General features: G+C 45.2%; 1 protein-coding gene across 1 annotated transcript in view; it reads right to left on the minus strand.

Moving 5' to 3' along the window:
• Positions 1 to 9,727, minus strand: part of Cdyl2 (chromodomain Y like 2) — a 158,711-nt gene extending 148,984 nt beyond the window's left edge. Inside the window, exon 1 of the mRNA XM_050144095.1 lies at positions 9,236 to 9,727. Coding sequence (XP_050000052.1) covers positions 9,236 to 9,259 — 24 coding nt within the window. The 5' untranslated portion in view covers positions 9,260 to 9,727. The remainder of the gene's footprint in view (positions 1 to 9,235) is intronic.
• Positions 9,728 to 26,254: the final 16,527 nt, after the last annotated feature.

Below are 26,254 nucleotides of genomic sequence, written 5' to 3' on the forward strand. Positions count from 1 at the left end.
TCATCAGGAAAGGAAACTAGAACCCTAGGACACAGTTTAAACTGATGGCCAAAGGTAGGATTTCCACCTCTTCTAGAAGCCTGTTTATAGTGTTAAGGCATGTCCACTGACTGAATCAAGTCTATAAGCTTTGGTTGCAATAACTTCCCTGAAAGTCAGCTGGTTAGGAACTTTTAACCATATGCATGAAAGACCTAAAATGCAAAACCTATATTGGTATTTGACCCAAAAACTGAAAACTTAAACTTGGCCGATAGCTTAGGTGTGTGCCACTATAACTTAAGTTAACCCCTTTATATTAACTCACAATTTGCCTCGTGATTTTTTACCTCTCTTCCATCTTGTACCTCCTGTTTCTTCTCTCTGTCCTCTGGTATCTCTCCCATACCTAGATTCATCACTCCTCTCTCTCTCTCTCTCTCTCTCTCTCTCTCTCTCTCTCTCTCCCTCCCTCCCTCCCTCCCTCCCTCCCTCCCTCCCTCCCTCCCTGAAAGTCCCACCTTCCTGCCTAGCTATTAGCCATTTGGTGTGGTAATATTTTGTTTGTGATCTAAAAATAAAGCTTTCCTGAAGATCAGAGTGTGGAGCCAGACACTAGATAGCCAAAGAGAACAGGCAGTGATGGCAACACCTTTAATCCCAGCACTCTAGAGGCAGAGGCAGACAGATCTCTGTGAGTTCAAGGCCACCCGAGATTGATGCAGTCTAAAAGAGAAACAGAGCCAGGCAGTGGTGTCTCACACCTTTAATCTCAGTACTTGGGAGTCACATGCCTTTAATCCCAGCACTAGGCAGGTGGAGACAGGAAGGGATATGGCTGAGCAGAGAGAGGAATACAAGGCAGGAGGAGACCAGAGCTCAGACCATTCAGTCTAAGGATTCCTGGAGACAGGATCTTGCCCACTTCTAGTCAGAGGATTCAGTGGAGGTTAAAAAAAAAGTCTCTCTAGTGACTGGCTCCTTTACTTCTCTGATCTTCCAGCATCATTATCTAACTCTGGTTTTTATTATTAAGACCAATTACAATTTGCACTACAATTCAGCTCTTTATTAAAACAATCAGAAGGTGCCCTGGCAAAGACACATCTTCAGGGTGTACAAGAAGATTATTCTATAACATAGCATCACATACATTTGTCAACAGTATTAGCCATTCAGTCCCTTCTCTCAGACAAATGTTGTTGAGGTAAAGCACTCAGTGAAGAGCTTCATGTCCAAGTCCTTGACTTTGGCCTTTTCCTTGAGCCAATTTTACTTATGAGAAAGGCTCTAGGTGACTATATAATGTGTGTTCTACTTTTCTGCTGTTCAAATTACTGAAGCTGAAACTGGAGAGGTTTCTCAGTGTTAGGAGCACTCGCTTTTCCTTCAGGGGACCTGAGTTTGGTTCCCAGCACCTACATCAGGAAGCTCACAACAGCCTGTATCTCCAACTCCAGGGACTCTAGCACACCCTTCTGGCCTCTGTGGGCACATGTACTCATATGTGTGATTCCATGCACATGCACACTCACACATACACATACATAAATAACATATTGTTTAAATTGCAGAAGACATCATGTACAACATCAGGGGGTTCATAAGACTTATGGAAAGTCATATGTAAGAATGTAAGGGATCAATAGAAGTTAACACCACAATCACTGGCTATGCAAAACATTCAAAGCAGATGTAGAACTAGAGGGATGGAGATGGCTGGTGCTTCCTCCCATGTCTTGCAGGCATCACTCTGTCCTTCACATTGCACCAGATTCTTAAGAGTTGCCTGTGGAAGATGTCGCTACATCCATATCCCCCACACTGCATCAGCATCAAGCCCTTCTCAACCCCCATCACACTGAATGGGACAACTGCATCCCACAGTTGCCTTATTGGTCGATCAATCCAAGGACACTACTAGCTTGCCTGCCTCTCTCTCTCTCTCTCTCTCTCTCTCTCTCTCTCTCTCTCTCTCTCTCTCTCTCTCTCTCTCTCTCTCTCTCTCCTGAATCTTCCATTGATTTCCACAACCCTTGTCTTTCACTACTCTTGCTTGGAAAGCCACTCTCTTCGTTTCTCTAAAACGTCCACTTTCCCCATCAAGGAGCTGGAACTCGGGCTTACACATTGCCCTTTGGTCTTTAACTAGACTCTGTGTACTAATGGCACTCAGTCTCTGTACATTTACTACTATTCAATCTATCTCCATACTAGATACTACTCCTGAGCTCTGAGTTTGCGTACCTGCCGCTATGGGCACCTACACTTGGGTGTTTCCTATGCCCTGACTCACTGCCCTTTCTATTGCCTCCATACTTCCTTCAAACAAAACTTCTGCCCAAGTTCCAGCATGAACCCAATGGACTAACAGAAACCTAGGGATTACCCCCCAGCTCCTGCTTTCCTTTACCCTGTGCACTGGTAAACAGTTTTATTTTGGCAGGGCAAGGGAGACTACCACTGAAAGCCGTGCTTTCTACACAGCTTCCTTTGCAGCTACATAGTCAAGCCAATAAGATGACAGCAGAATCCAATTGTTTATGGAAAGGTGATTCCATTCAGCCCTCCATCTTTCTTTTTGCCCCTCTTCTGAAAAGAGATGGCTAGAGCTCTAAGGCTAGGTTGGAGCATGAAATAGCCTTGGGGACAGAAGCCACACCTGAGGATATTGAGATAGAAATAAAAAGAAACCTGACACCTTGAGAACTTCACAGAATGGCATACCAAACCTGAATTCCAAGCTTTCCTTTATATAAAAGAATGCATCGTGTTAAAGCTAGGTTGTTACTGTATATTGTATATTACACCTGCAGCATATAAACTTGACTGATAAACCAAACTATGCTAATCCCTTTAAAATCTTCCAATCTTGTCCATTTCTCTCCATTCTCATTATCACTACCATTCAGCCACCATTGCCTTCCAGTTATTAAAACAGAATGCAACAATTGTTGGCTGGTCAACCTGTTCCCATTCTTCTTCTAATTTAATCAGCTTTCCATTGTGGAAGGAAAATCTCAGGTTATGAATTGTCTTACTTAGGGTTCCTATTGCTGTGAAGAGACACCATGACCACAGCAACTCTTGTAAAGGAAAGCCTTTAATTGGAGTAGCCCACCTATATAGTTCAGAGGTTCAGTCCATTATCATCATAGTGGGACATGGCAACTCACAGGCAGACATGGTGCTGGAGAGGTAACTGAGAGTTTTACATTTTGCAGGCAACAGGAAGTGAACTGTCTCACTGGGGGTGTCTTGAGCATATATGATACCTCAAAGTCCACCTCTACAGCCACATACTTCCTCCAAAAAGACCACACCTATTTCACAAGGCTACCCCTCCTAATAGTGCCACTCCCTTTAGGGGCCATTTACTTTCAAACCAACACAAGAATCAAGAGTAGTAAAAACATTCACGTTCTTAAAACTATCACTTCTCATAATCTCTACATAAGCAGTTCTATACATATAAAGAATGATGCTTTTGGACATTCATAACAGAAGTACATAATATCTTATAAATAGAAGCAATGTAGATGCCCCATAATAGAGATTGGTTACCAAAAATGTAATACATTCAGGAGAAAACTGACCTTTCATTAGGGGACACCACCATCATTTCCCTTGTTCCAGGCATATATTTATCGGTTTATAAATATGAAAAAATAAATAAATGATGGTGCTACAAATTCAGCCAACCTAGACCTCCTTTCACTGTCCAAGAGAGGTTTTCAATCTAATCACATGTCTCTAATATTAAGCCTTTCTATAATCACCCAGCCTGAGCTGTTTTTAAAATTTGGTCAGGCTACAAGAGTCCTTTTTATCTCCCTTCAAGGACAGCTTAAGGTCCTGAAGAAATCACCTTCTGCAGTAAAGAGTAACATAAAAACCTGCTTAAAAATAAGCCAATGGATCTCCACTGGAGAATCAAATACCTGGTCCACGTTCACTGGACTATGTACTATTGTACTCTGATCCCAAGATTCCAACCCAACTGGTCTATCATCCTTGAAAGACATGTGTGTAGAGATTTAAGAATTCCTATCTTTGACAAGAAGGTCCTTAGATGGGATTAACTAATTAGGTGAATGACATCAGCATCACAAGAAAGTTCTGTAGGTTGAGATGCCATTTCTTCGACTTGCTAATATTAATACTTTAAGCACTCATGGGCAAGCTCTCTCACGAGAAAAGAAACTCAACAATGGGTGGAAACACTAGCATGAAGTGGGAAATATGCTCAGTCACACACGAGTGCAATTCCTACAGTGGCACCACCACCATGCTATGTTGTATAGTGAAGCTGGAAGAACCCAAGAAGAGGATCTGAAAACACTGGTCTCCACTTGGGTGAATGAATAAAGAAATGGACCAGACTTAACTTTATCAGAAATCGTGTTTATTAGAAGTGAATGCTCTGGGCCATCTACAGAGAACCAAGGAATTGTCTGCCCTACCAGAACACTGTAAAGGACTGCTGAACTTAATGAGGGACCCACCAGCCAATATATTCCTATTAGATTTATTTGGAGCTTAGTCAATGTTATGGGCACAAAGCTGCATACATTTTCCATGATCTGCTCCAGTGTTGTCTTCTTCTGCAAGTTCTGATACTTCTAATGTGTAACTTTGTAGAACACAGTATGTACACACACAGGCAGAGACCTGTGCTCAAGACTACTGTAGGGTTCATATGTAACTAAAGTCAATGTCTTTTAACAAAGGGGAAGTATTCAGTAGTTTTTATTTGGAATAAAAAAAACATTACATACACTGTGCAAACACACATAAAATTGTACACATATAGCTCTGAACATAAGGAAGGAGAAATATATGTCACACCACCCTTCACCCAAAAAAAGATACAGCCATTTTTTTTTTGAGATAGAGCTTTAGGAAGAAGCATCAACAGAGTCTGGCACAATAGGCATCATCTCAGCCAATGCACACACACACACACACACACACACACACACACACACACACACAAAGCATCCTCTTTGAACATTTTGTCCTTCATGTCCTTCATTCAACCAGTCAAGGGTAAGAGGTGTAAAACATCACTCAACAGCAAGAAAAACCACATGGTGGAGGTTTAGATGCAGTTTGCCCTTTCAGGGGAAGATAGCTGGCCTCTCTTAAAGGCACCCAGACACACTTCTAGAGAAAGAACTGAGCCACCCTATTCATGGTGTGTGGTGTGTCAATTTCATCAGTTTCAGCAGAAACTAAAGACACCTGGGAAAAGGGAACTTCAGTTGAAGGACTGCCTACATCGACTGGCTTGTGTGCATGCCTGTGAGGTATTTTCTTGATGTGGAAGGGCCAAGCCCAATGTGGGTTGTTCCACTCATGGACAGATAATAATAGTCTTGGGTTGTATAAGAAGCAGGTCATTACTCCTAGCCCATGCAAAATATGGTTTATTGGTTAAAGATTATAAGTTATTTTATGTACAGTCTATTATAATATTTAATTAAGAAAACACTATCATATAGGAAGAAATATCTTTTTCATAACTCATGACTTTTATGGTCAGTAACTGCACTAAATAAGAAAGAAGGCTAATGCTGATCAAGCCATAGGGAGCAAGTCAGTAAGTAGCATTCCTCCTTGTCTCTGCTTCAGTTCCTGCCCTGCGGTTCCTGCTTTGAGTTCCTGCACTGGCTTTTCTCACAATGATGGATTGTGTAATGTGGAAGTGTATCTTCACTCACTCACACATGTATGTTTATGTGTGTGTGTTGTCTCACTGCTAGATGTGAAAAGTGTCACTGAATACCTTCAGATGGAACAGATTTTTAGTTTGTCTTTTGCCACAATGTTCTCTATACAGAAGCACTCATGCCCCCCCCCATCTTTACACTGGATCTAGACGATATTAGAATTTTCCATCCCTGGCAGAGTCAATCATTTGCCAAGGTGGTTGGGTATCAAGAACACATCATCTGTGACGCAAGGAAGCCAATTATCTTGTCTTTTTCTTGATCCCTAACTCCTCACAAATTCATTTCCTCATACTAATGACTCTTGTCAGTGAGCAGAAAACTGGGTAGAGTAAACAGAGAGCACACAGAGAGATCGTTGGCATTCTTATGTCCCTTTTCTTCCCCTGATCTCTCGGTGATAACACCACATCCTAGTTTTGTTTCTGTTGCTGAGATAAATCCACAGTTATGAAGTACCAATGAAAATAATTTTATGGTTGGGGGTCACCACAACATGAGGGATTATATTAAAGGGTTGTAGCGTTAGGAAGGTTGAGAACCAGTGCTCTAAGACAGCAATCAATATTGGAAACAACCTTCATATACATGATAGCTAGAATGCATTGGAAGAGGATGAGGGCTCTGGTATCAGAGAAATAAAACAGAGCGATCCGTCTTCTCTTGCTCCAGGTTTCCTCACCAAGACTGAAGGGCATCATCACATAAACAGAACTCATTTTCTGCTGTCTTTAAATCCAGCACACAACCCTTAACAGAGCTCTGTGCGGAAGGCTTGCTCTTCCAAACTGGGGTCTCTAAAATCACCCAAGAGAAGGTCAGTCTCTGCAATCCAAGCATCATCCTCACCATAAAAAGTCAAAGGCAATGTCAGCAGGCACCCAGATGAACTATGTATTACAAAGATCATCATTCCTAGCCCACTTAAAATACGGTTTATTGGTTAAAAGTTATAAGACATTTTACATACTCTCAAGTATAATATTTAATTAAGAAAATACCAGCATATAGAATAATGTGTTGTTTTTATTTCCTTTAAGGTCAGGACCTACACTGAATATTCCCAGATTATTTTTCTTAATCAACAGGCTATCTCTAATGTATACAACTTTACAGCTAGAAATATATTACTGAGGCACGTTTGGCACTTCTTGATTTTAAGTTAGGTTTGAACAACCAATTAAATCCCTCAGTCTATGTTATGCAATGGAGGCACAGGCAATAAAAGCCTTGACATTGGTTATAGTCTCGTAATGCAATTTAGCCCTTCTAGTAATGGCTGCGCAAATAATAAGCCACGGGAAAACCATTTTATACGGTATACAATTACCCACCACCACGGAAGTAATTGTTATTATTGTCCTGCTTATTGAACTACAATAAGCACTCCTGAGTTGCTGAGATGGTTCAAGGCCACTGTGGAAACTCCCATCCTCACAGACTCATCTGGTGACTATAATTAGCAAGGTTAAGAATGGCACTTTCAGATGGACATTAGACAAGAAATTATCCCCAGAAGGTTCGTAAGTTTCAGACTTCAAATGGGAACCACTTATGTCTCCTGTGATGTCCACTTCCTGTCTTCACAAGGCCACTTGTGACCCAGGCAAAGTCAGTGGCTCTAAGACAACTCACCAGCGGATGAGAAAATTCCATGACCCCAACAAGGTCAGTTTTTTGGTTTTTGGTTTTTGTTTTTTTTTTTTTTCCCCTAAAGGGCATCCACTTTCTGCCGGTGTTCTGGTAGTGCTGGTTCTAGCTCGGGGAGTTTGGTCAAACGCTTGCATTCCACTGGGTTTTGACTTTTGGTTTCCGAAACTGCCCCCACCATCTTGAAAGAGGTCAGCGGCTCTTTGGATGGCTCGCTGGCCCCATCTGTCAGTGTCTCACCAGGTTTCTAGTCAACCTTGGCTTCTCTATCATCAAGTATAAGGAATGCCATGGAGTAAAAGAGAGACCAACTTATTTTTTAACATGGGTCCCACCTGACCCTGATGGCCAGTAATCCATCACTGGGCCTCACCAAGCCCAGAATCATCCCAAAGGCTCTGGATTCACAGGAAGCCAAGATGCCTACTGGCCTGTCTTCCACTCTCACCCCAGTCAGCAAATCTACCATCTGGGAAGCTTGGGCTTCTCGGAGAGCCCAGGGACCAAGCTAACAGTGGATCACCACTGCAGTCTCTTACCCAAAAAGTTAACCCAACCTGTTCTAGAACTGTATGGAAATTTAGACGACAGCCTGAAGAAAGACAACCACTGTGAAGGATTCAACCGGAGGGTGGGGTGGGAGGCCCAAAGTGATCCTTAACGCTGGTTCCTTTCAGTATCTACAGGCCTCCTGGTAGAGGGTGGCCAGTCCCTTTGGCATCTTTATTCAGAACCTTCTCTTGAGAAGGAACACCTTCTAAGGGCATCCTCCCTTGGGATTGGTGGTGGATTCTTGTTTGTCCAATGGTCCAAATCCCAGGCAAGAACAGTTGTGGTCCCAAAGCTAGCTAAGCCCTCTCTCCCCCCAGAGACCATGGGTATTTCTCTATTGTTCAGAAGATGACAGATGGATGTCTTCTTTCAACATTTTGAACCGATTTCAAAATCTCCAGTGCTCACTACTACCTGTGTGGCCTTGGAGACAAGTATTAGCCCCTGAGTGTGCTAGCGAGTGCTGGGAACAGGATTCACACCCATGTCCCCTGACAAGTCTGACCACCCACATACAACTTCCACGTTCCACCTGGGGGGTCCCTCTGCAGCTCCCCTTTCATACTGAGAAGCATGACCACAGCAGAGGCCGCCCCCAAGACCCTGCAAGGAGAGCTCCAGAGCCCGGAGAAAGGGGGCACTAGGCAGCAGGTGGGGGGAGGGGGCAGGCACTCAGTGGTCCCTGTGGAGGCAAGAGTAGTGTCCCTTGAGCACCCCCCCCCCACTACGCCCCAGCACTAGTCTCCTTTACATTCCCCTCCCCTGGTGCCTGGCTCCCCTGCAATCACCCACCTTCTCCTCCCCACCCAGTTCAGACCCTCGCACCCTCAAGGGGCTCGGCACCCCTAAATTGGGCCGTCCGCAACGAGGCCCCCCGCATTCCCTCGCACGTCCGGCGGCGACTTTTTTTTCCTTTTTTTTTTTTCTTTCTTTTTTTACCTGTACTTTTCTGCACACTTGGGGCGGCTCGTCGAGGCTGAGCAAGCACCTCCCCGGGACCGCTACCTTCCCTCCCTCCGCCCCGGCTCCGCCCGGCTTCCTCCTTCCCCTCTCCAAGGCCGCAAAGTAGATGGAGTAAGAGAGTGTGTGCGCGAGAGAAAGAGAAAGAGGGAGCGGGCGCCGCGGGAGGCGGCGGCGGGAGGCGCGCCGGGCCCCCGCCACCCTCTGGTCCCCGCCGCCACCCTCGGGTCCGCCGCCACCCTCGGGTCCCCCCGCCGCCCTCCGTTCCCCGGCGCCGCCACCCGAGGGCTCAGGACTCCGCTCGCACCCGGCTCGGCCCGGCCCGGTTCCCCGGCGCCGCCCGCGCCCCGGCGTCCCCGTACCTCGTAAAGGTCCCCAGAAGCCATGCCAGGCTGCGGAACTTGGCTCGCCGGGTGTGCGCGTCTTGCTCGCTCGCGCGCTCCCGTGCGTGTGCGCGCGGGGGGCCCGGACTACGCGCGCGCGTGAGCGCGTGTGTGCGTGCGTGTGTGTATGTGTATGTGCGCGCGCGCGCGCGTGTCTGTGTCTATGTGTCTGTGTGTGTGTATGTGTGCGCGCGAGTGTGTGCGGCGTGTTGAGTAAACTGTGTTTTTGCAGAATGACAGGCTTGGGGGCCGCCTGTGCGCAGAATCGGAGCGGGCGGCGACGGGGCTGGCGTAACCGGCGGCGGCCGCGGCGATTGCAGCGACACACGAGCGCGGGCAGCGGCGACCGACGGCTGCGCAGCGCGCCCCAAGCCTCGGACGCGGTCCCCCGAGCGCCCGGGCCCCCCGCGTCCCAAGGCCGGTGACTGCAGCGCTCGGCTCGCCCCGGCGCCGCCTGCAGGAAGACGCCCCGCGCCCGCCGCCCGCCCTGACGCTGAAGCCACTGGGCGAGTCCCCGCCTCCCCGGAGCCCGGCCCGGCCCCCGGGGCGGAGGGGGCGGCGGCCACCGCCGGCCGAGCCCGGGGACCGTTCCCGAGCCGGACCGCGCGCGCGCGCGGCCGCGAGGGCCCCCAAAGTGCCCGGCCAGGTGCCCAACACGCATGACCTGGCCGGGCTGCGAAGAGGAGGCTTGGAGGCAGATCTTTACCTGCACGTCGCAGGGAAGGGAGCCCCTCTTCGGTCCCACTCCTTGCTCCAGAAGTACCCGACTCTTCTCTTTCCCGGGGAGGAGACTGGACAGGGTCTTAGGAGACCTGGCCCCTCAGAACTAAAGGGGCCCTTGTTTCCAGTATGAGTTTTTCGAGAAGAGGAGAGGTGAAGTGCCCCATTCACAGGCTCCATGGAGAGCCAGGTACATAGTGGCTTTTCCCACCAAGCGTGGCCTTTCCTCTTCAGCCCTCAGCCCCCACTATCCAGTCGCTCATCAGTTAATCAACAAACATTTCCCAAAGTCCATCCAACTGCAAGTGTCTATGGCCACCAGTGAGACCCTGCTCGCCATGGACTTTGAATCCCAGAGGCAAAAGAAGAGGTGACACGGGAAAAAGAGCTGCCACTAGTGCCGGGGTATAGAGAGAGCCAAAAAGAGGGACACGGGAAGTTATCTCTTTTTTTGAAAACATCCTTTATATATATGGCCACCCTTGAGTTGAAAGGCTTCTCCTTATGTACTAACACAACTATCTCAGAACCTGGAGAGAGTGTTCTGAAATTGGAGGGGGGGACACAAGGTCTTCACACAAGCTCCAAAGTCCACCTTGTCTTTTTCTGACCCAGATACCTGATGGCTCTAAGAAGCTATATCCTCCTTAAGTCATTTGCTGTAGGCAGCACGGTGGGAAGATTATCTGCTGCCCTTTCTAAATGGGGTGCCCATGTACCAGCACCATGGAAGATCATGTACCTGTGGCGTTGTGGCCCGTCCATCCCCAGGGAACTCGGGAAAGCTGAGTTATGTCTTCATCTGAACCCTGGCCTCTCCTGGAGAGGGGCATGACAAGGGCTTGTCTGAGATCACAAACTTCTATCACAGTCGCTGGTGGAGAGTGACCCAGAACCGTTGCTTGTCGGAGTCTGTCAAAACAGCAAATTGTGCTCCGATTGCAAGTGGAAATTCGGTATTAAAGTAGTGAGGAGAAAATGGTGAAGGCGGGGGAATAAATACAAACATACAGCTGGTTAGAAACTGCGGGAATTGGCGGAGCCCTTAGGTTCCTTCCCTCTCCATAACTGGTACTACCCCAATGGCCACTGTTTTAAATAACACAATTAATAATAACCACCTCTCAGTCGATGGGTAGCAAAACAAACCTGAATGAGCCTCCACTGTCGGGTAAAAATAGGTATTGCCACCATCATCTGAGAATGTCATTTGGAAAGGGGCAGCAAGAAAGAAACTGCATTTGACAGTCAGTTAAGTCAGACTCATGGACACAATCAGGAGTCATACCCACAACCAGAGTGTTACGCTCAGATTCTCCTTGGGAATGAGGTTTGGGAATCCCTCGTTTAGAGTGGCATTCGGGGTTTAAGGAAGTAGACACCCAGTGAGCAGCAGCATGCTCGGAGTATTTTATAGAGATAAGGACAAGAAGCTTGAGAACTCACAGAGGAGGGGGCTGGGCTTCCATTCGGGGAAGGAGGTAAGGCAGATGGCAGGCAGTTCTACACTAGGAGAAATAGAAGACTCAACGGTGACCTGGATGGTGAATGCCAGTTAGCTCAGGGAGGGTCTTAAACATGAAGCCAAGGAGTCTGCCATGTAACAGGACAAGGGACCAAAACCAAGTTGCATCAGTCATAAGTATGTGACAATGAGAGAAAACTCGTAGACAAGAACTATGGAAGACCCACCAGGTGATGGAGGTGAGAGACAGTTATGGTGGTCCTCCCTGACAGCAATAAAATGAAGATGTAAAACTGGACTTGCTGGATGCCCCCAAGAAGAAGTCACCTAACTTACATGAGGGCTGCTCCACCTACCTTCCACCAAGCATTTGATCCAGATCAACAGGACCGAGTGACTAACAGGATGTGTGAGAATCAAGAACTGGGGGAGGGGTGAGCAGCTAAGGAAAGAAAGGATACACAGATGACTAAGGTTTGGAACTGTGGCTGAACCACCCACCCATCGTTACACGATTTTATTTCGGGTTTATTTCCCCAGACCACGCCGGCTTCCAGGAAAGACAGATGCTTCCTGGGCTTGAAAGTGGAAGGGTCCTCACCCTTTGGACGGCGCTCTTCCTAATTCTTCAGACGACACGTGGAAAGTGGTGGAGTGCCACCCGCTCACACAAACTAGGGTAGATCCTTCCAACTAGCCGTACATTGCTCAAGGACGAGCGGCAGGAAACTCGAGCAAACCCCACTTACAGGAAGAGCCTCCTGACTTGACTCTCAGGCAGATTCAGAGAGGATGGAGTCACTTTCAAGACCGGCTGGCATCAAGGCCACAAGGGATAGGAGGTGGCTTCTACCGCTCTCCGCTACTTTCTGCAGGCTGCTTTTCACTTGTTGAAAATGAGCTTTCTGCTTGCTACCTGGCAACTCCCCTCACCTCATTGGGTATTTATAAACTCCAAGGAATGTCTCTGATTGGCTCTTAACCCAATTCACAGTTGGGGCCCAGCCACTGACGTTGATTATAGACAGCACACTATGATTGGCCAGACATAAGTCACAAGACCACCTGGGAGGTAGAGGGATAGGATGATTGGCAGTTCAATCAAAATAACATGATTGAGAATGGGGATGAGTGCAAAGAAATGGCAGAGATACAATGGGAAGATGGATGGAGAGACTGATACTCACTGTGTGCTGGAACAAATCTGGGACTAAATGGGAAGTTGAAAGAGAAGGAGGTAGCTACCTAGCATGACCTTACAATGAAGCTAAATCAGTCAGTTTACTAACCAAGGCAGAATTAGCCCCACTGCCCTGACAGAGGCAACACTGTCTTTCTAATGGGAGATGCCGTGTTGCCTTCTGTTACTGTACAGTGGTTGAGCCTGGGAACTCTTCTGCGCACTGGCTTTCTGACTCTTGGATCATCACTGTTCACTAGGGTTCTGAAGCAAGCTCATCATCCCTGTGTCCATATCTAGGTGCACCCTGTAGGTAAGTGTATTCCAGTGTACTAAATAATCCCCAACTCTAATGGGTGCAACACGAGATGCATCTGTGAATTCAGTTTTGTGGCATGAACTCTGGCAGCCTGTTTCGTGGTCCTGGCTCAGATCTGGGAGATGCCTGTCAAAAAGTTTGGTAGTTCTGCCATCACGAAGGCCTGAATGGGGCTGGAGCACCTGCCTCTAAGATGCTCTCCCCCATGGCTGCTGGCAGGAAGCTGAAACTTTCGGACCACAGGCCCCTCCCTATGGCTGCTTGACATCATTCTCATCTTTGTCCCTGTGATCATTTGTGTTAATTGTCAACTTGATAGAATCTGGAGTCACCTGGAAGATGGGCCTCTGGATGTGTCTATGGGGAATGAGCTTTACTGTGTTCATAAATGTGGAAAGACCCAGTTTAATCATGGGCAGACCCATTCCCTAGGCAAGGTTTTCTGGAATGTATAAAATGTTGAGAGAGCTAAGCACTAACATTCACACATCCATTTGTCTCTTCTGATTAGGAACACAATAACCACCTGCTTCGAGCTCCTGCTGCCTTAACGTCCCGTCCATGAGGGACTGTTCCTTGAACTGGGAGATAAAGTAAGCCTCCTTCCCCTTAACGTGATGTTGTTGAACTATTTTATCACAGCAACCAGAGAAGTTAACAAAGACGGTCCCAAATCCAGAACAACATTCAGAGCATGGGCGAGTAACCCACCCGACATCCCTGACAACGTTAGGAAGCCTACCTGACTTGAAGCTACTGAAATGACTGGCCTGGGCTGACTGAGCAACTGTCCACACCATCAGAGATATGGCCAGCTGTGACCTCAAGAATGAAGAAAGTAAGAGTCAGGCTGGCCAATGCTGGAGTCCAGGGAGGAAGACCCAAAGCTTTGAAGTTCTCACCGTGGTCACCAAACACTGCCACTTCCATTGTATATTGCTCTTTGGAACTTGGTCTCCAAGTTAACCCAAACTCAAGAGAAGTAGAGTGGGCTCTGCCTTTTGAAGGGGAACTATCCAAAAACTTGCAGATTTTAAAATCACCACACCCACCTGAAGCTGGCAGCCTACTGATGTGTTTTGTGAACTAAAGGTGCTAGTATTCACAAAGCACCTGCCACGGAGAAGGGCCGGCTAGCAGGGTCTGCTATATTACTGTGACAGCCACTATTAACTAATTTCAAGCTTGAGATATGTCTCAGTAATGTCCCTAAAGGTTCAAGATTCCTTAAAAAAGGGGGTAGTAAATCCAATAAGACCTTCAAGATGAATATTGTTTTCGAGACATAAAGAAACCTTACTACTAATTAAACTTGATTTTTCAGTATTAAGTTTAAAAGGTTTTACCACCACGAAGGTAATAACAATTGAAGTGAATTCAGTCTTATTCCGTACCTATGCTGTGCTAGGCATTATTAATGCTAAACAAAACTCCCTGCTCTTGTGGTGCTTAGCTTAGCAAACAATAAAAACAACAGACAATAACAAAGCAATCAAAATATAAGAAGCCAAAAAGTGTGGCTAAGGTGCTCTTATTTTAAGTAGGGATGAGAACTAGGAGACCAATGAGGCTGGGTAAAGAAGAAGAAAGGAGCCAAGATGGTTTTTGCTTTTGTTTTTGAGATTTGACCTCGAAAGGAGCCAAGATGGGTATGCAGGGACAAGATGTCACCCGTCTTCATACGGTGCATGGATAAGACCGCACTAAGAGGGTGGCCTGTGAGCAGAAGGCCAAACCATGTGGAGAGAAGAAACGGATCAAATTAAGAAGACTGTCAAAAGGGCAGGGTAGCAACGGTGCGAGGTGAACAAGCGAAGCGACACGACCTGGTCTGCTGGCTCCAAGTAACAGGAGTGATGCTGGACATATATGAGGTCCTAGGGCTGGGGACCATGGAAGACGCTGTTAACAATGAAGAAATATGGTTGACATGGCATATGAAGACAGGAGGGAAGTCCTAAAACTTTGACCTGAACCTCTGGGTAAACAGAAGTGGTGTTTACTAAGGAGGGAAACTGGGACATCATTGGTAGGTGGCAGTAGAACCAGGTGAGGAGAAAGCAATGCCTCTGACTCAGCCGGGTAGAGATGAGCAGCAGACTTCAGAGTAAGGAGGAGGAAGCACTCTGTGTGTGTAGAAACTTCTACGGGAGTCGTAAGGACGCAAGGAGAGCAGAGAGCTCAGTCACTGAGACTGGGCATGGGCCTGGAGGAGAAGGGAGCTTGGGATCAATCCCAACTTGAGCATTAGATGTCAGGGAGAGAGAGGGAGGCAATAATAGAACCTAAGAAGGAATGACAGAGGTCGGAGCTTGACAACAGACTGCTAACTCTGACATCTCTGAGAGGGGGGTGCTAATGGTTACAAGGTGCTAATGGAGGTTGTGTAAGAAGTCTGTGGGGCCTGACAACATAGCACAGGTAAGCTGGAAGCCAGAATGGAAGGGGTTGAGAAAGCAAGCCTTGGCAATAAGGACTTGCAGGTGGCAAGCACAGGTGATTCATTCAAGTCCTTGAGTGCCGACAAGCAGGGAAGTGGGTCAGCAGGCGGTGGGTGCATGGGAGGTGGGGAAGGGTTTTAATGCATAAGTTATCGCAGGCTATTTGTACAATAGTGAACATGAAGTGGGAGGAAATGAGCACACAAGAGAAGGGGAAATTACAGGGACACGGCTTTTTAGTTTTTCAATCAAGATCAGGCTCAGAAGACTGGTGTGGGCTGAGTGAGGAACCCCACCATCCCTCTGCATGGTGTTGAACTATGTCCTACAAGAATTCACATCCACCTAGAACCCCAGGACACCGCCTCGTGGTCAGATTAAATTAGTTGAGATAGTGTGGCTGTTTGAGAAAGAATGGCTCCCACAGGCTCATGTATTTGAACGTGTAGTCACCAGGAAGTGAAACTCTTTAAAAGGAATATGAGGATGAGGAAGGCGGGCCTTGTTGAAGAAAGTGTATCACTCACTGGGCATGGGCTTTGTGGTTTTGAAAGTTCATGCCAAGCCTAGGTTCTCCCTCCCCCACACACACCTCTTTCTCTCTCCCTCCCTCTACTTCTCTCCACTTATGAACCAGAATGTAACTCTCAGCTGCTGCTCGAGCACCCACCAGTCTGTATGGTACCATGCTCCCTGTCATAATGATAATTGGATTAACTCTCTAAAACGGTATAGCAGCCCCAATTAAATGTTTCCTTTCATAATATTTGCCTTGGAGATGGTGTCTCTTCACAGAAATAGAAGAGTGACTGAGACAGAAGTTGGCACCAGGGAGCAGGATATTGCTGGGACATGCCTGGCCATGCTGCTTGTTGGTAGAATATGGACTTTGGGACTCTGAATTAGGAAAGCAGTTGATGGCTTTAAATTAGGCTTACTGGATCATACTAGTAGGTACACAGAAGACAGTTGTTCTGAGAGTAATATAAATTATGATGACCTGGCTCAAGAATATTAGGAAGTAGCCTAGAGACCATTCTTGTGATATTTTGGCAAAGAGTGTGACTGCTTTTTTGGCTTTGTCCTGGAAATCTACCTGAGGCTAAATTAAAAAGTTTTAAACTAACAATGTTAGCAGATGAGATTTCAAGATAGCATAGTATTAACTGTGCCGTGTGGTATTAGTGGCCAGTCTTATATAGATCTATAAGGAAAAGGAGCGCGCTGAGCAAGGAAAAATACAAAATGTACAGTTTGAGCAGAAAAGGAGCACTAGGAAGAGGAATGGAGCTAAGTCTAGTTCTCGAGATGTCTTTTAATTTATTAGATTTTTTAAAAATACCAATCCAAGCTCCCACTCCCCCTCCTCCTCCCCTTTCTCTTCCCATACCCTCCTATCCCATTCCCCTCCAACCCTCAAAGAGGGTAAGACACATTGCTTTGTGGAAGGTCCAAGGCCCTCCCTACTGTATCTAGGCTGAGCAAGGTATACATCCAAAGAGAATAGGTTTCCAAAAAGCTAGTATGCTCAAGGAGATTTTTAAAAATAAGTTTAAAAAAGAAAAGCTTAATGCTAAGTGGAATAAAGGGAGTGGTGACCTTAAGACAATACTCTACGCAGCTAAACTTCCAACTTGTGACACTGAGTTAAAGAGCCGCTTAAGCATTGAAGAAGACCAAAAACAAATACAAGGTTAATGTAACTGAACAAGGGATCCATGTTCCAGTCTCAGCAAGCAGCAGAGCTTGGCGGCTTCGGTCACATGGTTCTGGATTTAGAATCAATAATATAAGAAAGGGGGTGTGGAATCTCCCTCCACACCTAAGGAAAGTCATTGAGATCAGGCATAAGTCAAGAGTGTTCCTGCATGGAGACCTGGAGATGCCCTTATGTGGAGCTGTGAAGGTGAAGCCTGGATTGTGTTGGAGACCCCAACCTGTTGAGGACAGAGTCTTGGGATAACAGCCAGGGAGAGCTGTTAACAGGAAGTGGAACCAGTCCAAAAGAGAGAAGCGTGCTGCAGTCAACAAAGCTGAAAGGAGGTGGAGATCTGAAGAATACTTCAACATCAGACAAGGAGATGCAGGATATGGAGTTTACACAGATGGTTGCAGTCTTGCTTCAGTGCAGTATTTGCTTACTATGTCCCTTTCCTCCATTTTTGGAATGTGGTATTAGTGGCCAGTCTTATACAGATCGATAAGGAAAAGGAGCAGGCTCTTATATTTGAATTCTTAATCACCAGGGAGTAAAACTCTTTAAAAGGATTAGAAGGATTAGGAGGTGTGGCTCAGGATATAGGTCTCAGCTACTGCTGTAGTGCCTACCTGCATGCCACCATGCTCCCTGCCATAATGATAATGGACTAAACCTCTGGAACTCACACAGGCCCCAATTAAATGCTTTCTTTCATAAGAGCTGACTTGGTCATAGTGTCTTTTCACAACAACAGAATAATAACTAAGACAGACGGGCCATAAGGATTATGATGGTAACCCAATAATTAGTGTTTTTATTATGATTAGATTTATTTGTTGGGGATGGGGTGTACCTATACCATAGTGTATGTGTGAATGTCAGAGGACAGTTTCTGGAGGTTGGGGGTTTTTTTTCTGAATATTGAACTCAGGTTGTCAGATTTGGCAACAAATGCCTTTATCTACCGAGCCATCTTGCTACCCTTAGTAGTGGCCTTATATCTTATATAGAGATACATAGACAGAAGACATGTGGCAACAGAGGCAGACATTGAAGGGATACAATCTGCAACCGAAGAATGCCAGTAACCACCAGATGCTAGGAACAGGCCAAGAGGAGTTCTTTCCCCAAAGCTTTGGGATGGAGTATGACCCACCACCTTGATCTCAGCCTTCCTACCCTCAGAACTCAAAGAAGAAACTTTTATTGGCTTCAGCCATCACATTCATTGCCATTTGTTATGGCTGGCACAGGCAATAACACACCACCACCTGGGAGGACCATGAAGGTCTACTGCGGGCTGCAGAGGAAGTCAGTTGGCAGGTTAGCACTGTCTTTTATTATTTCGATATTCTCCGTGAAATACGCCGTAAAATCATTTGATGGAAGCGAGAAAGAAGAAGAGGAACCCGACAGGAGATGCAATTTGCCTGGAACGACACTGACTTGGTCCGCTGGACTCCTATAAAACCTCAATGGTGATGTTGTTCGCTCCTGAAGGCATCCAGATTTAGACAACTTAGGAATAAATGGCTTTTCTAGTATTGTCTATCCGAAGACAAATTAAAGGACATGAAAGTCAGCTGTAAGAGGTTGGCTAGGAAAACATAAGAGCATGGTTGGAAGGAGCCGAAGGCCCACTGAATGTAGGATAATAGAGATGAACAGACATCAGACTGGACAAGTTGCTGGTATTGGATTCAACCAAGGCTAGGATTTGCAGTTCAGGTTTAATACAAGGAGAGGATCATGGCAGAGTTTACCGTGGGTATGAAGTGAGGATAAATTAGAAAAGCTAAGTTAGATAATGAGGAATGTAATGGAGGAGGCTTGCTAGAGGTAGAAGAAGAAAAAAAAAAAAAGATGGTTAAAATGGGATGAACCGGTCCTCCCCTTCCATTGGTCACAACGCCTGCCACTCATCAGCAGCTGCGTGTCATCTCTTCTGCTTCACACACCTTTCCTGCTTCTCTCCCTCCCTCATACTCTCTCCCAAAGGACCCCTGCTGCCCCACACCGGGTTAATGTTTAGGGCCTTAAAGACCTTGAAGAAAGAAGATGGGGCAGGGCGAAGGTGGAGGTAGAAAACACTAGACCTATTGTGGGGAGAAGATGGGCTGAGAATGAAGGGAGAAAGAATAAAAAGTTAGGGCCTGCCAGAAAATCAATCAAGATTTCCACCTTCATTCTGGACTCCTGAGATTTCTGGTAATAAGGTGAACTGGTCACCTCTTACAAGCATCGTAGGCAGGACTCAAGGGTTTAGGCATGCACGTTGCTGTACTTCTTCTTGTGGGTCCTGTGTTATAAATGCAAGGCGGAAAGCTAGGGAGTGCTGTGGGAGAGATAGGTGGGACAACTGCTGTTGCTTTATGAAGGTCCAAGTAGGACGGGGAGGCAGCTCGTTAGGTAAAGCTCTTGCTGCACAATCCTGGCAACCTGAGTTTGGCTCTCTGGCCCCATATAAAGGCCTGGTGGGGTAGCATATTCCTAACACTCCAGGGCTGAAGCAAGAAAAGATCAGTTGTGCTTGGAGACCAATTAGTCTGAATGAAATGGTAAACTCTGGCTCTGGCGATGGACCATCTTAAAAAAAAAAATAAGGTTGAAATCTCTAAAGGAAGATGCACTATGTGAACATCTGGTGTGCACACACATCTGCACAGATAAGTGCATCTTCTTTCATGCATGTGCACCACACTACACATTACACACAAACCCATACCACCATCACCACACACAGAGAGACCAACATAACACACACACATGAAGGCCCAGGCTCTCTATTCTTAGGGGAAACTTCCCCTGGTATAGGCAGCTGGAGAGAAAGAAAACCCAAGGTTTGGCTCTGTGTCTTGACTAAGAATTGGTCCTGTGGCCTTGAAACCATAGGATGGGAGGTAGATGGATGCTGAAGCAAAACATATCAACTTCTTAGGTGTCTGTGTGTGTGTCGTTAGGAGGAATCTGGGTTTAAGTGTGAGAATTCGATGTCCCTGTGTCCAGAACGATCAAAATGTAATTTCTGTGGGTACACACTACATCGGCTGCATCATTGTGAGACTGAATTGTGCCCAGAAGTGGCTACAACAAACGCCACCTGCACCTGAGTTTCTCAAAAGTTCCACTGACAACTGCGAACTCCAAAGAGCTGTTGCTCCTATGGGTTGTACAGGTTGATATTTAATGTACTGGGATTTGAATAGGGGGGATACACACCGTTAATTATCAGAGCAATAACGTTATTTAGAGCCGCATGCCTCTAGAACACCCCTCTTTGCTGGGGGCTCTGGAGTGAAATTCCAGAACACAGTAGAACTGTTGGGAAGATACTGGGATTCTTGGAAGAATTCTAGAGCCCCAAGGATGCCTGGACCACTCTCCATGAACTGCACTCAACAGAATGACAAAGAAAGCTGTCTTTGTGGAAGGTGCGGTTGTATCTTTGGAGAGGATATAAAAATGCTTATTTTTTTAGAAGACTCGGTCTGCTTTGTTCTAAATCACCGATGGTGAGAATTCCTATTCTTGGCCCAGGGAGCCTCCACTCAGGAGGGACTCGGGAGTAGCATTCCCTGAGAGCTGTTGACTGAACCCTGAGCAGCAAGAGTTGGTGAAACCCTGCAAAGGGCTTTTCCTTCCTAATTTTTTCTTTCTTGTTCCCAGTCTCTTCTTTTTCATCCTCTTTCTTTTTTTTCCTTTCTTTTCTGCCTTTTTAACAATGAAAATTTTTAAAACCATGTAGAAGTTAATAGAACACTACAGGAACTCTATCTGCAACCACTACACAGGAGAGAAACCCAAGGTCAACAACGCTGGCTTCATCTCTAATGTCCCATACCATCCCTAGGCTCATTTGAAGTAAACTCATGACATCACGTCATCTCATGAAAGTACGCCAGAATTATTTTCTTAAATGTAGCAATAACTCCTCTACCGCATCTAATTAACACTAATTTCTCTTGATTGTTTTAAAAGGGTGTCATATAGTACAGGCTAGCCCCAAATGCACAGTGTAGCAGAGGATGGCCCTGAACTCCTAATACTCCAGCCTCCATTTCCCAGGTGCTGGGAGTGTTTTCTCACAGGAGAAAAAAAGTACAAAAGCCACTGGCGTGAACTCTACAAAAACCACCCTGTCTACAAAGGAGCACCAGCCTCCAGTTCCAGCTAGAGAGGCCTGGATACAGTGGACCTGGAGGATAACCCATTCACTGGGCAAGTGAATGTCTTTTCTCTGCATCCAGTTTCTCTGGTTCTAGCTCAAGATCTTTATACAGGCTCTGGCATAGTCTCTGTTATGTTGTTGAAAATTTAAAGACAGGCTGTGTGTGCAGATAGGATGTGGAAATAAAGCTGAGCATCCTTGCCTTCTATTCATGACCCCTTGCTAAGAGAGTGGCCATAGCCAAATGCACTTCCAGGAGGTGGGATGCTGTGGCATGGAGAATGGCGGCGTTGTGGCACTAGAGACCACCAGCCTGGGGTCTGGTAGGGTGGAAGCAGACTTCCTGATGAGTAAAAACCTTCCCAAAGGTGCCCGGATACACATTCCCAAGACGCCTTTCCTTTAAACCTGGATGAGTCCATTACATAGACGCCTAGCAGACAGTGCCAGTGTAGCACTGAATGAGAAGTGAGCGAGCTATAAGACAAGCAATACGAGGGGCCATTTTTCTAATTGACAACATATAAAATAATATCTACTGTGCAAAAAGACTCACTATGCTTCTCCCTGTGGGGTCGTATGACAGAATACCATAGCCTAGGTCAGTTATAGACAAGAAACACTTATGTCTCACAGTTCTGGGAGATGCAGGTGCAGTGGGAGGCAACCGTTCACTTCCTGGTCCACGCATGGTGCCCTGCCACTGCATCCCCATGTGGCAGAAGGCCACTAACCCCATTCACAAGGGTCTCACCCTCGTGAGGAAATCATTTTCCTATTTCAGCACATTCGTTTTAGGAGGAGTAAGCATTCTATCATGACAAAAATGAGACCAGAAAGCTAAGAATAGGTGATGAGACCATGAGCAATTATTTATTTGCATTTTCTGTATTTCTTAGTTTTCTATGTAGAGCATGTATTTATTTTGAAATTAGAATATTACTTGGAAAAATAAAAACTACTCAACTCAGAAAAAAAAATTAGGAAAGGTACTACCAGTCAATGTGGAAATAATGAAATAGAAGCAACTTAGAAAATAGGCTACACAAATGTTCTTGTAATAAAAAAAATACAATGAGACAACTGGAAGGTGTCATTTTAATTAATCAATGGATTATGTAGCATGAATTCTAGTTGGTCTTAATAATAAAAACCCAGAGTCAGATATAGGGGTTAATGCTGAAGATCAGAGAAGCAGAGAAAACAGCCACTAGAGTTCTTATACCCCTACCAGTGCTCAGACCAAAGGGTGATCCTGTCCTCAGACTGCATCTCCAGACTCCATCTGTCTCCACCAAACCTCAGACTGCACTGAGCTCCTGTCTCCTTCTCCCTTATAGTCCTCTCTCCGCCCAGTCATATCACTCCTGTCTCCACCTCCCCAGTACTGGGATTAAAAACCTGTGATCCCAAGTGCTGGGATCACCTTTGTGTGAGCTGCTTTTCTCTTTTAGACAGATTCAGTCTTGCTTAGCCCAGGGTGGTCTTGAACTAACAGAGACTTGTCTGCCTCTGTCTTCCAAGTTCTGAGATTAAAAGTGTGAGCCACCACTCCCTGGCCTCTAATTGCTTAGCTCTGCACTCTGATCTTCAAGCAAGCTTTATTTGTTAAAACATAAACAAAATATCACTACAGGATTATATAAAAATTTTATTCTAATACTCAGTATTTCTGATAATATATTAGCTCACAGATAATTTTGGTAGAAACTTAAATTATTCCTGCGGTTTTTGGAATTTTGAAATTGCTTGTCATATGACTCAAAATGTTTGTAATTTAGGGTCTGGCAATTTAGCTTCCTCAAAATAGTCTAAATAAAAGGATCACGTGTGTCCATAACGTCTTATGCTTAGAAGTATGTGCTGTAGTTATTTATAATACCAAAAAATACTCATATTTAAATTTCTGTAATTAGAGATTAATATTCTGCAGGAAATTAAAATCGTGACCTTTAAAAAGAATAGTTAATAATGTGGAGACAGCTTGTTATAGATCACTGAGAAAGAAATGGAGATTACAAACAGTTTGTCTAGTGGGGTCATAGTTTTATTTCTAAAAGTGTAAAATGGGGGTGTAAGTTATTAAAAATCAGGCACATGTCTATAATCCCAGAACCACAAACGGCTAAGACAAGAACACTGACAGTTTAAGGTTACCTACGTAGAACAGCAAATTCAAGGTCAACCTGAGCTATATACAAAGCCCTATCTCAAAAAAAAAATGTTATTGAATCTAGAATACATTGGCTTATTCCATGGACATTATTGAATATTCTAGATGCTTTGATACAAATATGTAATGAATAATCACAGACACATCTGCAGAATTAGGAAATACTAGAGAGTGTTTGTTCCTCTTCCTATTTATTTGAGATTGGGTCTCACACAGTCCAGACTAGCCTCAAACTTTCTATGCAACCAAAGATAAGCTTGAACTCCTGATCCTCCTGCCTTTTTCTCCAAAGTGCTGGAATTACAAATTGTACCACCACTCTGATTTAGAAGAAAATGGTTTTTTTATAAACAAAATTCTGAATCAAAGACAGGCAGTGGGAGAGAGCTACCATGACTTGTGTGGTCATGTATTAGAGCTGGAAACATTAGAATGATCACGTCTAGTTTAACATGGATACAGATGATTATGTGTCAGTAATGGTCATAGATATGTTAACTCTCATACGAACTCATGCTCATGTGTTTCCTTGCTCTGCCAGCTGAGAGTTTAAAATAATAATAACAACAACAACAACACTGTAGTAGCGCAGAGCACACCTAGTACCTAGATCTTGATTCCTCATACCATTTTCCAATAGGCAGAACCAAGTATAAATAGGGAAATGGCTAATTCTAGGACTGGGGTAGGAAATAGGCAAGATGATCCTAGAATATCTCATGGTGCCAGAAAATAGGAATGTACCCAAAAATCAGCCCACAGGGATGGAGTGCGTCAGCACAGCCAACTTAAAAAGCTCTCATTGGCCAAGAACAAAACAAATCACGCGGTATTGGGCTATATTCAAAGTAGAAAATAAATATTCATGAGTTACTAATGATATATCAATGAATGGCTGAGTGAATAAATGAGTGAAAAGACGTCCAAATAATTCAAATAAATACTCGAACCTCAAGGATACAGCGTAATTCTTCTCATGGCCACTTCCTTCCCAAGGGTACAGTGGGGAAAGGCAGGTGAAGAGGAACTTCACACAAGACAAACCTAACCCTCATAACCACATCTGAGCAGTCAACACTGGCGACAGTGACAAGCCTTGTTGCCAGTAGGTGCCCTTGGCATGACAGGATTAAAACTGTGGTCTTCCTCCACAAAACCCACAGCCCAAATACAATCACAAAGGAAGCAGCGTTCTATATTCTGTGAAGCATCCAATCAGGAACCGAGGTGTGGTACATACCTGCAATCCCGGAACTTGAAAGGAGAGGTCCTGAGGACCAGAATTTTAAAGATAACACTTGACAGTTGGAGACCCACCTGGGCTTACATGAGACCCTGCCTTCAGAGTCTCAACAATGGAACTAAAAACCCAACCAGCACTCTTCAAACCATCGAGGCCACCAGAATAAAATAAAGCAGGTCTGAGAAACAGTCTCCACTAAGGGAGCATTGTGAGACTTGGTGATTGGATGGCATGTGGAATCCTGGATGGGATTCTGGAGGAGGGGAAGGGACAGGGGCATAGTGAAGGTGGCATGAATGAAGCCTGGGCGTTAGCAATACTAGAGCATCAAACTGATCACTAATTGTGCCAAGTGTGCCACACTAGTGTGATCTAGCTCTAAGGAGAGGGGAGCGTGTGGGTTACCTCTCTGTTGTTTTTGTTTTTGTAGTTTGTCAGTAAGTTCTGAGACAGACCTCACTGTGTAGCCCTGTCTGTACTGGAATTCGCTGTATGGACCACACTGTGTGACACACAGAGATCTACCTACCTTCCCCTCCCACTAGGATTAAAGCTATGCACCAGCAAGCCCTGCTCAGTCTATCAGCAAATTTTAAAGCACTCTCAGAAATATAGTTCATTTCCTTTGAAAGCAAGAGTGTATACCAAAATGTGGCAAAAGCATTTTCATGACTTTTTTCACTCCAAAATAGGCAAGAGGCCATTAAATGCAGAGTGATTCCTGTATGAAGAATACACACTGAGAAAGAGTACCTTTTCTTCTTTATGAGTCAACTAAAACTTTTTTTTTGATTATATAGATATTTACAAAGCTTTGGTTTCAGTATTCTTCACAAGTGGAAAGATATGAATTTATCTAAGAAAAGACACACAGACTAAAGAACAAGAAACCCAGAAAGAAGAAAAATAAAGAGCTTGAATTAAGATAAGCCAATCCAGAATCTAGAAGAAACATTTCAAAACCTACTTGTGGGGACTAGCAAGATGGCTTCAAGCCAAAGGACATGTGTTCGATTCCTGAACCCCCACCCCACATGGTAAAAGGACATAACTGACTTGCACAACTGTCCTCTGTCCTCCATATACATCGTGGCAAGTGCATAGGTTCATGTATGCATGTGCAAACACACACACACACACACACAAATAGGTATGTGTGATATCACAAAAGCTTAAAAAAACAAATTAGGGTTCAAAAAGCAACAAAGATTCATAGACTTTTTAAAAAAGAGAGAGAAATAAGGAAAGACTGATGAGTAACACAAGATTTTTTTTAATCAGAAAATGCAACAGAATTAAAATGCACATGGTAGACAGAAATTGTGGTGTGTGATATGGACAGAAAACAAAAATATTCTCTACAATTAAGAATGAAAAGACACCCACATTGGAGCACCGGACTGAAATCTCAAGGTCCAAATCAGGAGCAGAAGGAGAGCGAACATGAGCAAGGAACTCAGGACCGCGAGGGGTGTACCCACACACTGAGACAATGGAGATGCTCTATCGGGAACTCACCAAGGCCAGTTGACCTGGGTCTGAAAAAGCCTGGGTTAAAACCGGTCTCACTGAACATAGCGGACAATGAGG

Source organism: Alexandromys fortis, unplaced genomic scaffold (assembly GCF_014885135.2).
Source record: "Alexandromys fortis isolate MF-2015 unplaced genomic scaffold, M_Fortis_MF-2015_v1.1 scaffold_1, whole genome shotgun sequence".
NCBI classification, from domain to species: Eukaryota; Metazoa; Chordata; class Mammalia; order Rodentia; family Cricetidae; genus Alexandromys; species Alexandromys fortis.